Source organism: Podarcis muralis, chromosome 3 (assembly GCF_964188315.1).
Source record: "Podarcis muralis chromosome 3, rPodMur119.hap1.1, whole genome shotgun sequence".
Taxonomy (NCBI): Eukaryota; Metazoa; Chordata; class Lepidosauria; order Squamata; family Lacertidae; genus Podarcis; species Podarcis muralis.
The window spans coordinates 93,785,530-93,798,821 of record NC_135657.1 but is presented as its reverse complement, the minus strand read 5'-3'; the positions used below and the strand labels follow the sequence as shown (position 1 = coordinate 93,798,821).

At 45.4% G+C, this 13,292-nt stretch overlaps 1 protein-coding gene across 2 annotated transcripts; it reads left to right on the top strand.

The window, feature by feature from the left end:
- Positions 1–4: 4 nt before the first annotated feature.
- RSAD2 (radical S-adenosyl methionine domain containing 2) lies at positions 5–11,043 on the top strand. 2 transcript variants are annotated; one of them, XM_028722482.2, is made up of 6 exons: positions 5–1,717; positions 3,016–3,177; positions 5,724–5,953; positions 7,241–7,390; positions 8,467–8,499; positions 9,153–11,043. In XM_028722482.2, exons 1-6 carry the CDS (start codon positions 1,435–1,437, stop codon positions 9,315–9,317), a joined length of 1,023 nt encoding a protein of 340 aa, XP_028578315.2. In that variant the 5' UTR covers positions 5–1,434; the 3' UTR covers positions 9,318–11,043. The 2 variants fall into 2 exon arrangements, with proteins under 2 accessions (XP_028578315.2, XP_077782481.1); XM_077926355.1 differs by lacking the exon at positions 3,016–3,177.
- Positions 11,044–13,292: the final 2,249 nt, after the last annotated feature.

The following is a 13,292-nucleotide window of genomic DNA, read 5'->3' as shown; positions in this document are numbered from 1 at the left end:
TCTCTCTCTCTATACTGCCTTTGCTCCGGGGGGACGAGTTGCTTTCTGCAACTTTTCATTGGGCTTCTTTTTAAAAGCAGGTTCGCTTCATCACCAGCCGCTCCTGCAGAGGGAGAAACGAACCTGAACTTTGGCAGGGAGCGTTTTGCATGTCCTGATTAGGCGGGAGCTGAGGAAAGGGAGCGGGTGTGTGCAGGCGCTTCTTTGCCAAGCGGAGCAAGAATCGGATCCAGAAAACGGAATGGAAACTGACGCGAAGGGAAAGTGAAGCTGACCCTTCCCCTGGGCATTGTCGATTGCTGGGGCGACGCAGCCAGAGGGCTAATAATAATAATAATAATAATAATAATAATAATGAAGGGACAGCCGCATTGGTCTCGTAGCGAAAACCACGGCGCTTTCGCAGATATGTTTTGGAATAAACTTTAATCAGCTCACATTCGCGGGTATAGGGAAAACGGAAACGAGGACCCCACAAAGACCCCCCAAAACTAGGAGAGAAGCGTGGGACGTTTCAAATACAGTGGTACCTCGGGTTACATACGCTTCAGGTTACATACGCTTCAGGTTACAGACTCCACTAACCCAGAAATAGTGCTTCAGGTTAAGAACTTTGCTTCAGGATAAGAACAGAAATCGTGCAGCGGCAGCAGGAGGCCCCATTAGCTAAAGTGGGGCCTCAAGTTAAGAACAGTTTCAGGTTAAGAACAGACCTCAGGAACGAATTAAGTTCTTAACCCAAGGTACCACTGTATACAGTAAAGCTCAAACGTGCACACTATGAACGGAGCGGCCGTTCCCTGCGTTGGTTAATGATGTTTACTCACGAACTTTCTAATATCATGACTTGATCCAAGTTGTTTTTTTAAGCGTGCACACAAAACATGGACTTGGTGTGGGGGAACGTGCGCTTGGAAAGAGGATACTGTAATGCGCAGTTCTAAAAATGGGGGGGGGGGTTTGAGCATTCAAATGACAGGCAGTATCAGCAGAGGCACAAATTATTTGAGGGTGGGATGTGCTCCATTTCTAGACTTCCAAATCATATGAAGCACCAGCTTCACTTTCGCAGTCAGGACAGGTAAGATTCCGCATGAAAAGTTGGGCTCCCTTTTGCACGGAAGTAGAGTCATGAATGAATCACGGCTGTATACTAACTAAAAAGGAAAGACTCCTGCTAGGTGTGTTCTCTGTGTGTGTTGTGCGCGCGTGGGGGCTGCTAGTGGGTGTGCCTTTGCATAGGCAACCGAGCGAGTCCTCGCGCCCTTGGCAACCCCGGGCCAATTTTAGTTTCTCGGGAAATGGAAACCGAAACTCTCCTCCTCCTCCTCCTCGCAGCCCCGCCGTCCCGTTATCTGCTCGCTAAAAAGCCGCCGGCTCGCCCCCCGCCGCGCAGTGAAGCCTCGGAGAGGAGCGCCTGTGTGCGTAACGAGGATGATGCTCTCGCCTCCCCGCCACCTGCTCGGCCTCCTGCTCCGCGCTCTGGCCGCGCTCTGGAGCAGCCTGGCGCCCCTCTGGCTCTGGGGGGCTCCCGGGCGCCGCCTGCCCGCCCCGGAGAAAGGGAGCCCCTCCGGGACGCCGGTGCCGCTCAGCGTCAACTACCACTTCACCCGGCAGTGCAACTACAAGTGCGGCTTCTGCTTCCACACAGCCAAGACCTCCTTCGTGTTGCCCCTGCAGGAAGCCAAGAGAGGACTCAGCTTGCTCAAGCAGGCGGGTGAGTGAGTGAGTGGGTGACCCGGGGCTGTCTGGCTAGCTACCCACCTGAATAAAACATCGGGGGTACCCAAGCAAGCGCCGCCCCGCATAATCGATCACAAGATGCTGGGCGCGCCCACTATTTGAATAGCAATGCCCATCAACTTTGGGCAGGGTGGGTGGGTGAGCCAACATCTCAAATATTTTATGGGGGACTGGAAGGGACCTCAGCCCCTAGGAGTTGGCTCCTGTACTAGCTAGATAGCTGGTGCTTTTCCTCCAGGAGGGAGTCCTGCTGTTTGTTGTTTAGGCAGACAGTAGTTCAACCGGGCAAAGGGTGGGACCGCTTGATGTTTGTCTCCATCGCAAGTTCAAGTGGATTTGTCCCGGTGTGAATATGTATAAGATTGCAGCCTAGATTAATTGCACACGGCCTTTCGTTTGCAATAATCAAGACAAAACGATTGCATTCCAAGACTCCAAACTCTTCTTTTGTATATAATTTTATTAAGCTTTCTGTTTTACAATTTAAAATACTCATTTTACATCCTTAAGATATCACTGACTTCCATTCTTCTCTTTCCGTGGTTCATTTTACATATCATAAAGTAAAGGTAAAGGGACCCCTGACCATTAGGTCCAGTTGCAAACGACTCTAGGGTTGTGGTGCTCATCTCGCTTTATTGGCCGAGGGAACCAGCGTACAGCTTCCAGGTCATGTGGCCAGCATGACTAAGCCGCTTCTGGCAAACCAGAGCAGTGCACAGAAATGCTGTTTACCTTCCCACCGGAGCGGTACCTATTTATCTACTTGCACTTTGAGGGGCTTTCGAACTGCTAGGTTGGCAGGAGCAGGGACTGAGCAACGGGAGCTCACCCCGTCATGGGGATTCGAACCGCCGACCTTCTGATCGGCAAGTCCTAGGCTCTGTGGTTTAACCCACAGGCCACCCGCATCCTTTGCATATCATAAATCCCTTCATATTTTACACATTGAGTACAGTCTTCCATTATTGCATCCATCAAAACCATTTTACAGTATACTGATGAATTTGTCTTAATGCTGCTAGCATGTTCAGCTGTACACAATTATTTCCCATATATACAATAAACTTTAAACATATGTTCTTCTTGTTCTCTTATTCTATATGTTAAGTTTGTGAGCTGTGCATAAGCACGACTCTGGCCTCTTCTTGACCTGCAGCACTTCCTGTCAGCCCTCGTGACAATACACACAAACACATACACACTGCATGTGCAATTGTCAGAATATGCTTTCGACTTACTCTCCCCCCCACACCTACTTCTGCATCCTAGGCATGGAGAAAATAAACTTTTCAGGAGGGGAGCCGTTTCTGCACGAGAGAGGAGAATTTGTTGGGAAGCTGGTCCAGTTCTGCAAGGAAGACCTTCAGCTGCCGAGCGTTAGCATTGTGAGCAACGGAAGTATGATCAAGGAAAGATGGTTCAGATGCTATGGTAAGAGAGAGCGCAGGAGAATCATCGAGTTGGAAGGGGCCGGGAGGGTCATCTAGACCAACCCTCCCTGCTGGGCAGGAAGCTTCCTCCTAATGTAGGGCTCAAACCCACGACCCTGAGATCAAGCATCTCGTGCTGTACCTACTGAGCTAGCTGGCCATAGATGCTTTACTTTACAAGTAAAAGAAATAATCTCCCATTTACCACAGAAGGATAAACACTAATACAGTAGTACCTTGGGTTACAGACGCTTCAGGTTACAGACGCTTCAGGTTACAGACGCTTCAGGGTACAGACTCCGCTAACCCAGAAAAAGTACCTCGGGTTAAGTACTTTGCTTCAGGAGGAGAACAGAAATTGTGCTCTGGCGGCGCAACATCAGCAGGAGGCCCCATTAGCTAAAGTGGTGCTTCAGGTTAATAACGGTTTCAGGTTAAGAATGGACCTCTGGAACGAATTAAGTTCTTAACCCGAGGTACCACTGTACTAATAGGGACCCTGTTCTCTGAATGTAAATGGAGCCAACGGAGACAGTCTATCCATGCACAACAGGACAATGACCTATATCCCTACAACAGCTTTGGGATGCGGGTGGTGCTGTGGGTTAAACCACAGAGCCTAGGACTTGCTGATCGGAAGGTTGGTGGTTTGAATCCCTGAGACGGGGTGAGCTCCCGTTGCTCGGTCCCTGCTCCTGCCAACCTAGCAGTTAAAAAGCATGTCAAAGTGCAAGTAGATAAATAGGTATCACTCTGGCGGGAAGGTAAACGGCGTTTCCGTGCGCTGCTCTGGTTCTCCAGAAGCGGCTTAGTCATGCTGGCCACATGACCCGGAAGCTGTACGCCGGCTCCCTCGGCCAATAAAGAGAGATGAGCGCCGCAACCCCAGAGTTGGCCACGACTGGACCTAATGGTCAGGGGTCCCTTTACCTTTTACTCTTTGCTTTTGCTCAATAGCATTTGATGCTGAATACACGACTACTCACATAAATTGAATTTTCAGCACAGCCTTTTTGTGCGCATTTTGGGTTTTTGTGTGCATTTTGGTAGTCAATACATTAATTGGTAGTTCCTGGAAAAATGAGCTCGTTTATTCACTTGCTTTGATGCTGTGCTTATCTGTGGACCTTGGGTTGCTGGGCTCTTGGCCCAGAGAGGGAAACTTATCTGTAAGCTTTGGATAGTTGCCACCTATGGCCTCACTAGGCAGGTGAATGGGTGGGAGGGTCTGGCATGCTGCTTTGTGTATAAGGAATGTGTTAAAGTTTGCTTGGGTGCGGACAAGTCATGGTGACCTCCCACATTTGTGGTGTTTGTCCCGTTTCTCCAAAGGCAGTGGAGCTCCAACGGCTGGGCTGTAAGTTCACTCTTTCCTATAATAAAGCACTAGAATTGACCGCACTGGCATTTTTGACATACTCCTTTGGTATCTCTGCACCAAACCACTCCAATGAGCTGGTGGATCAGGACAGCCGTTGCTCTAGAGGCGTGAACAGCTCAAGGCTGCCTCTCCAGACATTCTGAAACCTTGAACAGGAATCTTTCTCTAGGGTAGCAGAGATACATGACGTTTTGTTTCAAGGCCCATTCTTTTTTTTCTGTTCGAAAATGTGTTATTAGTCCTTTATCCTGCTTAACCTTCATCTAGTGGCTGGGGGCAAAAAAAAAAAAAAAAAAAAAAAAAAGATCACATTGTTGATTTGGGGGGTGTTTTTCTGCTCCGGTGAGATTTCCAGGGTTTTCTCTCACACCAGGGATGCTCTGAAAAGGGTTAGGGATGAGAAAATCTGGATTGAGGGATGGGGAAGTATGAGGAGGATGTGTGAACTGTGGAGAATTAATGGAGGCACCAAAGCTTGTTGTCTGCATTACCCAGCAGTATGGATGAGCCCTAATTTATTTCTGCTTCTTTTTGGCCTCAGCTATAAGTTGCTCTGTTTGGGCGATTGGATACCTGTTCAATTAATTAATTAAAAGCATCTAGGTTTATTACTATTTTAGTAAAACTCCCATAAGTTTGCCTCTTCCAGGGCAACCAGCAAGAGGGGCAGTAATGTATTAGATTTGTTGAATGAATGAATTCATGGTTGTCAAAATAATGTTGAGCTCGATTGACGCTTTGGTAAGGAATTTATAGATAAATGGAAGAAAAGTTAATTACAATCCAAAAGCACATTGTGTGTTATTTTCTGGTCCAGCCTGTGAAAATAACTTGGGATTGAATAGGATATGAATCATTGGCCCATAGTGTGGATCAAGGCTGGCCCAAGACATTTTGCCACCTGAAGCAGACCCCAAAGTAGCCCCAAGAAACAAGGGGTGAGGAAAGATCTACATCATGAACAAGGAGGGAAGAAAGATCAACATCAGGAACTGCTGCCCTGGTATATCCTTCTGCCTGAGGCAGTCACCTCACCTTGCCTCATGGGTGGGCCGGCCCTGAAGAAAGATCTGCATTGGGATCTGCTGCCCCTAGGGCTCTTTCTACCTGGGGCTCTTGCCTCACCTTGCCTCATGGTGTTCATGGGCGAACATTGTCTCTTTCAGGGAAATACCTAGACATACTTGCAGTGTCGTGTGACAGCTTCTGCGAGGAAGTCAATGTTTTGATTGGCCGTGGGCAAGGGAGGAAAAGCCATGTTGAGAATCTCCAAAAACTGAAGAAGTGGTGCCAAGATTATGGTGTGGCTTTCAAAATAAACTCCGTGATTAACAGATTCAACATGGAAGAGGATATGAACGAGCACATTAAAGCTCTAAACCCTGTCCGTTGGAAGGTAAGAACCTCTTCTTTTCAGCAAAATGCTTTCATTTCGTTATAAGATTTCTTACTTGCCCTTCACCGTGAGGTCCCAGGACACATTAGAACATAACGGCTGTGTTCTACCTCCACTGTTTGAGGCAGCATATTCCTAAATACCAGCTGCTGTGAATCGATTCAGCAGAAGCAAAAAATACATGGTATATACAGACCCAAAGTAAAGTAAGAAGAAAGGATAATGTGCTCAGCGGCAGGTTTATATCTCCCTGTCTCTGAGCACCGATCTTGAGTTCTCACATGGCTCACAGGGGAAAAACACCAGCTGCGGTCATGTTTGACTAGAAAGTACAATAATGTTCTCGTGAATCCAGGAAGATTCTGCACCAATAAAACTCCATCCCTGACAGAGGATTGCTGCAATGCACTCAGGTTCTGCTTACAAGCTTCCTATGAGCATCTGAGAACAGAGTTCTGGCCTAAATGAAAGTTTGGCCCTAGTAAAATAGAACTGGTTGTGTGGCTCCTCCCAGTTCTCAATTGAGCCAGGAGCTTCCAATCATAAAGCAGACTGGTTGCTTCAGAATTTATGCCCGACACAGTGGTGAGGATGAGGCTAGACATACAGCTGCACAGCCCCTTTCATCACATTCATCCTCTTCACACGCGTAACGCCTGAAGAGACTGGTGATTCTGTTGCTGCTCTAGGAGGATAATGGACCTACTGGCTGGTGTGGGTGGCAAAATGCTGTGGGTGTGTTTTCTCATAGGTGACAGTAAGTGAGCCTCCAGTCACTATTGTATAGTTTAAAGGTAAAGGTAAAGGGACCCTGACCATTAGGTCCAGTCGTGACCGACTCTGGGGTTGCTGCGCTCATCTTGCTTTATTGGTTGAGGGAGCCAGTGTACAGCTGAGGGAGGTCATGTGGCCAGCATGACTAAGCCACTTCTGGCGAACCAAAGCAGCGCACGGAAACTCCGTTTACCTTCCCGATGGAGCGATACCTATTTATCTACTTGCATTTTGATGTGCTTTCGAACTGCTAGGTTGGTAGGATCAGGGACCGAGCAACGGGAGCTCACCCCATTGCGGGGATTCGAACCGCTGACCTTCTGATCAGCAAGCCCTAGGCTCTGTGGTTTAACCCACAGCACCACCCGCATCCCTTATCGTATAGTTTACCCATGGTCTATTACTGTGTAAAAAGAGACTACCGAGAGTCTCTCCATCAGATCATTGTTTTGCCAGGGTGTTTGTGTGACCGACAAACATCCTCTCTTAATCATACACTCTGCTATCTCACAGGTATTTCAGTGCCTGCTCATCGAAGGAGAAAATACAGGGGAAGAGGCTCTGAGAGAAGCGGAGAGATTTGTCATCAGCGACAAAGATTTTGAACGATTCCTGCATCGTCATAAAGATGTCTCGTGCTTGGTGCCCGAATCTAATCAAAAGGTAAAGTTCTTCTAATGCAGACTATTCATCAACTCTGAGAAAAGACCTTTTTATCTTGAAAACTAAAAATGCTAATGGTTTGGTTTTGTATTTTGAAAGGAGCTTGCTAGCAGAAAAACGCAGGCACAAAGTTTATTGCTTTTTCCCCTGCTGGAAATGGGGGCCACGTCGGCTAGAATTCTTGTAAGCTTGCAGCGCTGTATGATAAGCACTCCAGATGGGTAGGGCTTGGACGGATAGGTGGAAAACATTAAGCCTTAACAATATCCTGGCATTGCAGCAGTGTTAAAGCAGCTTCTGATACAGTCTGTTTCATCAGGGAGGGTAAAAGGTAAAGGAACCCTGGACGGTTAAGTCCAGTTGAATTCGACTATGGGGTGTGGTGCTCATCTTGGCTTTCAGGGAGCTGGCATTTGTCCGCAGATAGCTTTTCCAGGTCATGTGGCCAGCATGACTAAACTGCTTCTGGCGCACGGAGCCCTGTGACGAGTGCCAGAGCAGATGGAAACACCATTTAACTTCCTGCTGCAGCGGTACCTATTTATCTACTTGCGCTGGTGTGCTTTCAAACTGCTGGGTTGGCAGAGAGGGTAGCTTTGTTGGTTTACTCACTTCTTAAACATTAGCTCATTTTTTTCAAAATAGTTAAGAGGACAAAATTGTGGTAGTAATAGAGCTGTTGTTGATGAATGCTGTCATGTATTATTTTATAACTGTGAGGTATAACAGAAGAAACTGGGATTGGGTATAGAATTCAGCATTCTGAAAATTTTAGGGGGTTCCCCCCTCATTTAATGTTTGAAGATAAACCATCCCCTTTATGTTTTCTCTCTGTTGAATTTTAGATTGAAAGCACTTTAAGACAGAGAGCGATCCCCTTATACCCAATGAAGTTGTTTTTGTCTTAAAGCATAGATCAGTTCTATGCAATTTATATACAGGTTTAAGTTATTAGAAAAACAACGATCCTATAGCTTAGGTAAAATCTGTCATTATTACTGCTCACCAATCTTCAAACCTACAGATATGTTTTAATATTATTATTTTTTACTCCATCCCCCTTTTTAATTTAACAGATGAGAGATTCATACTTAATTCTGGATGAATATGTAAGTTGTTTTCTTTTGTTGTCTTATTTACCCCCCCCCCCAACCACAACTTGAAATGTTCATTCCATCTATGGGGCAAAATATCAGCCTTTGCCCTACACTTACTTGGCTGGACAAGTCTCACTTAAATCAGTGGGGATTGTTCTTTCACAGCCCCATCTTTACCTGTCCCACATTTGATGTCACATATGAAATCTGCAGTGTGGTCTGGGGAAAACTGCCTCACAGGCCAAATTAGGAGACCCACCTAGCATGACTAAGCCGCTTCTGGCGAACCAGAGCAGCACACGGAAATGCCGTTTACCTTCCCGCTGGAGCGGTACCTATTTATCTACTTGCACTTTGACGTGCTTTCGAACTGCTAGGTTGGCAGGAGCAGGGACCGAGCAACGAGAGCTCACCCCGTCACGGGGATTCGAACCGCCAACCTTCTGATTGGCAAGTCCTAGGCTCTGTGGTTTAAGGGTGGGAAATGCATTTATTTAAAATGTTCCTCTGTGGATCTTCACTGCATACTTCTTTACATACATTTGGAGTAAGGCACCAGGGGTGTCCCAGCAACTTTAATCTCAATGTCTGGGATGTGGGCATTTGTTTTGTGGGATCTGCTATATATGTTCTTAATTCTCCTCTCTGTCCACCCCTCTACCCAGATGCGTTTTCTAAACTGTGCAAATGGCCGGAAAGAGCCTTCCCGATCTATCCTGAATGTAGGTGTAGAAGACGCAATAAAATTCAGTGGATTTGATGAAAATATGTTTTTCAAGCGAGGAGGAAAATACGTCTGGAGCAAAGCAGATATGGCACTAGAATGGTGACCAAACCTGTCTGTTTACCACATGTGCACTGAAACCATGAACAGTATCCATTTCTTCCACCCTCAAGAGAGAACGATATGTATTTTAGCTTCTTTGGGTGTGACTGTGGACTGCTGCAAGCAAAACAGGTGTACATTTCCCCACAAGTGGGAATTAGCTTTCAGTCACTGTATATTTAAATAATGGCTTGCACCAGCAACAAAATCAGCACTGTGTATACATCGGCTTGGATAAAACATCTTCCCAAAGACTTAAACACAGAAGAAGATTTGAACTGTCACACCATGTCTTCCTAAGTCTTTGGGTTTGCAGAGGAAGACTACATATTAACCAGCAATACCTAAGGTCAGTGAGGCTTAAATGTATAAAGAGGAAGGCCCATGGTGTCAAGGACACAAGCGCTCAGATACTTATTTACATGCACGGAGGCAGCTGTCATCAACACTTTCAGATAAATGCTGTGAAGTCGAAGATATAGCCGGACATCAAGCACACACAGACATCACTGGAGCATTACTAAATTACCAAGAGTGAAAAGATTGTATTTGGCGAAGACTTTAGCAATACATAGGAAACTAAATGTGCTACCGCCAAAAAATGGGGGAACTCTCAAAGAGACTAATGGCCCAGCAGTGGCTAATGTGCCATTGGAACACAACAGAAGAAATAAAATGGCACAAGCTTTTAATATATATATATGTGTGTGTGTGTGTGTGTGTGTGTGGTCGCCATTTATTCCATACACCAGCAATGATCCGTTAACTCTGGCTGGACACACATAGTATTATTATTTTGTAAAAGGAAACTATAATTAATAGAATTGTAGAGTTGGAAAGGACCTTAAGGATTGTCTAGTTCAACCCTCTGCAATTGCAGGAATAGGCAGCAGTCCCATGCAGGGATCGAACCTGCCGCGTTGGGTGTTATCACCGCCATACTGAGCTATCTGGTAACTTCCAGATTATGTGCTGTGTCGCACCTGAAGCTTCAGCTATTGAGAATGCAGCAGCTAGACTACTGATGGGGGCAGAGAGGGCTGGCAGTGTGTGACCACTCTCCTAGATCACCTGCATTGGCTGCCCAGGTTCAAGTCTCTCGTATTAATATACAAAGCCTTTGAACTACTTGTGTCCAGGATACCTTAAGGGCTGCCTGAGTCCTTATATCCCAGCTCCATCACTGAGATCATGTGGAGGAGCAGGATTTGTCCCCCGTGTTTCAGAGGTCCAACTGCCCTGGGCTAGAAGCCAGGTGTTTAGCGATGCTAAATGTGTGGGGGGTTTTGTGGGGGGGCTAGTGGGTTGTTGTTTTTATTTTTATTATGTCTTTTGTGGTTTTATATCTTGATTTTATTCTGTGTACCGTCCTGAGACCCCCGGGTATAGGGCGGTATATAAATTCAATAAATAACCATAATAAATGCTATGGAAAAGACGTGCCTATTTGGTTTAAGTTTTATTAAGATTAGGCAGGCATCTTGAAGATTATTTTGTATTGTTTCGTTCTGTATATATTGCCGTACACCACCTTGATGTTTCTGATGTGACATACAAATACTTTTGTAAACTAATACAGGCGAACGGTCATAAAACTGGAAAAACTGTTGCTTGTTTCTAGTGATTATGTATTTTTTGTGTTTTTATATTATAATTTTATGTTGAAAACACCCTGAGAACTGTGGGTATAGGGAAGTATACAAATTTAACAAATAACAAACAAACAAACATTAGTGTTGTTTTTCTTAATAAGATGGGGGATTACATGCGCTTGTGTTTTTGTGTGAGGGATGGAAGTAAAAGCAATAAATAAAAATGGCTGGTAAAAGAGAATGTGGCGCCATGTGCCTTGCGAAACGTAAGTCTCCTTGCGCAACATAATATTCTCTCCCTCTCACCCCACCGCCCCTAAACCAAGGAAGGAGAGTCCACCACAGAACAGATGCCAAGTACCTCCACACTCATGCCTAGAAACATGGGGTGCAGGAATGTTCCTTATACCAAGACAAACCATTGGTCCACCTAGTTCAGTATTCCTTACATTGGATAGCAGTGGCTCTCCAGGGTTCCAGGTAGGGACATCTCCCATCCCTACCTGGAGATGTCGGGGACTGAACCTGGGACCTTCTGCATGCAATGCAGATGCTGTACCATTGAGCTACAGCCGTTCTCTCCTCCCTGCCAATGCCCTATGTCCCTCTACTTCCAAAGCCCTTGGCGAACTAGCTTGGAAACAGGACTTTGCCAAAATGATGAAGCAGATGGTAGCCCCAGTTCATCTGGGTGGGAAAACTGGATGCCTACAAGACCAGGGACTCGAGGGACACTGGGAGGCTGATGCTCCCCTGCACTATTTCTACCTAAGAACTAGGGCTGGGAGATATCTGGTTTTCAACATCGCAATATGTATCACCAGTTAAACATTGCAATATACCCGAGATAACACAATGTCCAAAATAAGGATGGAGCTGATTTTCAACATTGCAATGTATCGCCAGCCAAACATTACAATATACTGATTTATCACAATGTCTGAAACAAGGATGAGGCTATGGAGCGGCATCTGCTGGCTTCACAGTTTTCCCCACATAGTTCTTTTTGCATAGCGCGCGTGCACACATCATGAATGTAATATATTGCCAGGTCAAAAATTATGAAAGCAACATCATGATATGGACTTCAAACCAGTTTTGGATGATATATCGCCCCGCCCTAGCGCATATCCTGATTCAAGTTATATTGCCGGGTCAAGAACTATGAAACGGATATCACAATATGGACTTCAAATTGATTACTTTGAACGATATATCGATACAGCGCCCAGTCGTATCCAGGACAAACATCATGACAAGGGGGAGACCAGCTTGGCCCTCATCCATTAGTCAGTGAAGGAGCCGCTGTAGGGAGCTTGCTCCCCTCCTCTCCCACCACCAGAAAGAACACTGGACTCTCCTTCCTTGAGATTCCTGCATTGCAGGGGGCTGGACTAGATGACCCTCAGAGGTCCCCTCCCACTCTACAAGTCTATGATTCTATGGATAGCAACTGCCAGAGACCGTGAGATTGCAGGCCCCAAGCACGGAGCATGCTCTGACCATCAACAGGGCTGTTGGCCTGCATGTGAGTTTTGAGCTTGTTATTGCTGCTGTCAACAACTTGTAAGCTGGCCTGAGAATAACTGCATTTCAAAGACAAGCCTAAAATCCTCAAAAAAAATCATCATTTTTTATTTGTATGCCACTTTTCCAGTTAAAAAACAATACTCAAGGCGGCTTACAACATGACAAGCTTTACATTACAAAAGTCATAAACAATAAATAAACCACATCAAAAAATACACAACCAAATGGAAAACAATTTCCACATAAATCAAAATCTCAAACTAAGAATACAGCATTAATATCACATTAAAATGACATAGATAAAAACAGCAATTTAAAATTTAATAAATATTCCGAATGACAATGAACCTGGGCAGGTACTGTAATGCACCATTATGCTACAATCCCTTCCATTTGAGAGGGATTTTATTTTGTCCCTTTAACCACACAGTCTAGTAATATTTTGAAAGATGAATTTTAAGCTGGTTACGATGACCCGCGTTACATCGGCAAGACACTAATTTAGACCAAAGCCACAGGCTCTATATAAAGATGTATCGTTTGCTGCCGGGACAAAATAAATATGTAAAAAAAGAACTTCTTGAATGGTAATTCTCTGAATCACTATTTTTATTGCCATAACCATAATCATACACAACAAAGTGTGTCCAGAAATTCTCCCATCCTTATTATTTCTTTTATGTAGGCCTTTGACATTAGTTTTCCCCCTCCCCGCCTTCAAAATATGTAAGAAGAAATTATGGGGCTTGATTCCACAGCAGTTTAGCCAAATCTGCCCTCTCTTCAGATGGAATCTTGCCTAAATAAAGTTTGCAAGTCTACACCCAAACCACATATATTTCATTATGGATTGCATC

Bases quoted from the DNA above. Each gene is read 5' to 3' on its own strand.
- RSAD2 (XM_028722482.2), top strand. From the start codon at position 1,435: ATGATGCTCTCGCCTCCCCGCCACCTGCTCGGCCTCCTGCTCCGCGCT. The intron at 3,178-5,723 runs GTAAGAGAGAGC...TGTCTCTTTCAG, and splicing joins AAGATGGTTCAGATGCTATG to GGAAATACCTAGACATACTT. The intron at 5,954-7,240 runs GTAAGAACCTCT...GCTATCTCACAG, and splicing joins TAAACCCTGTCCGTTGGAAG to GTATTTCAGTGCCTGCTCAT.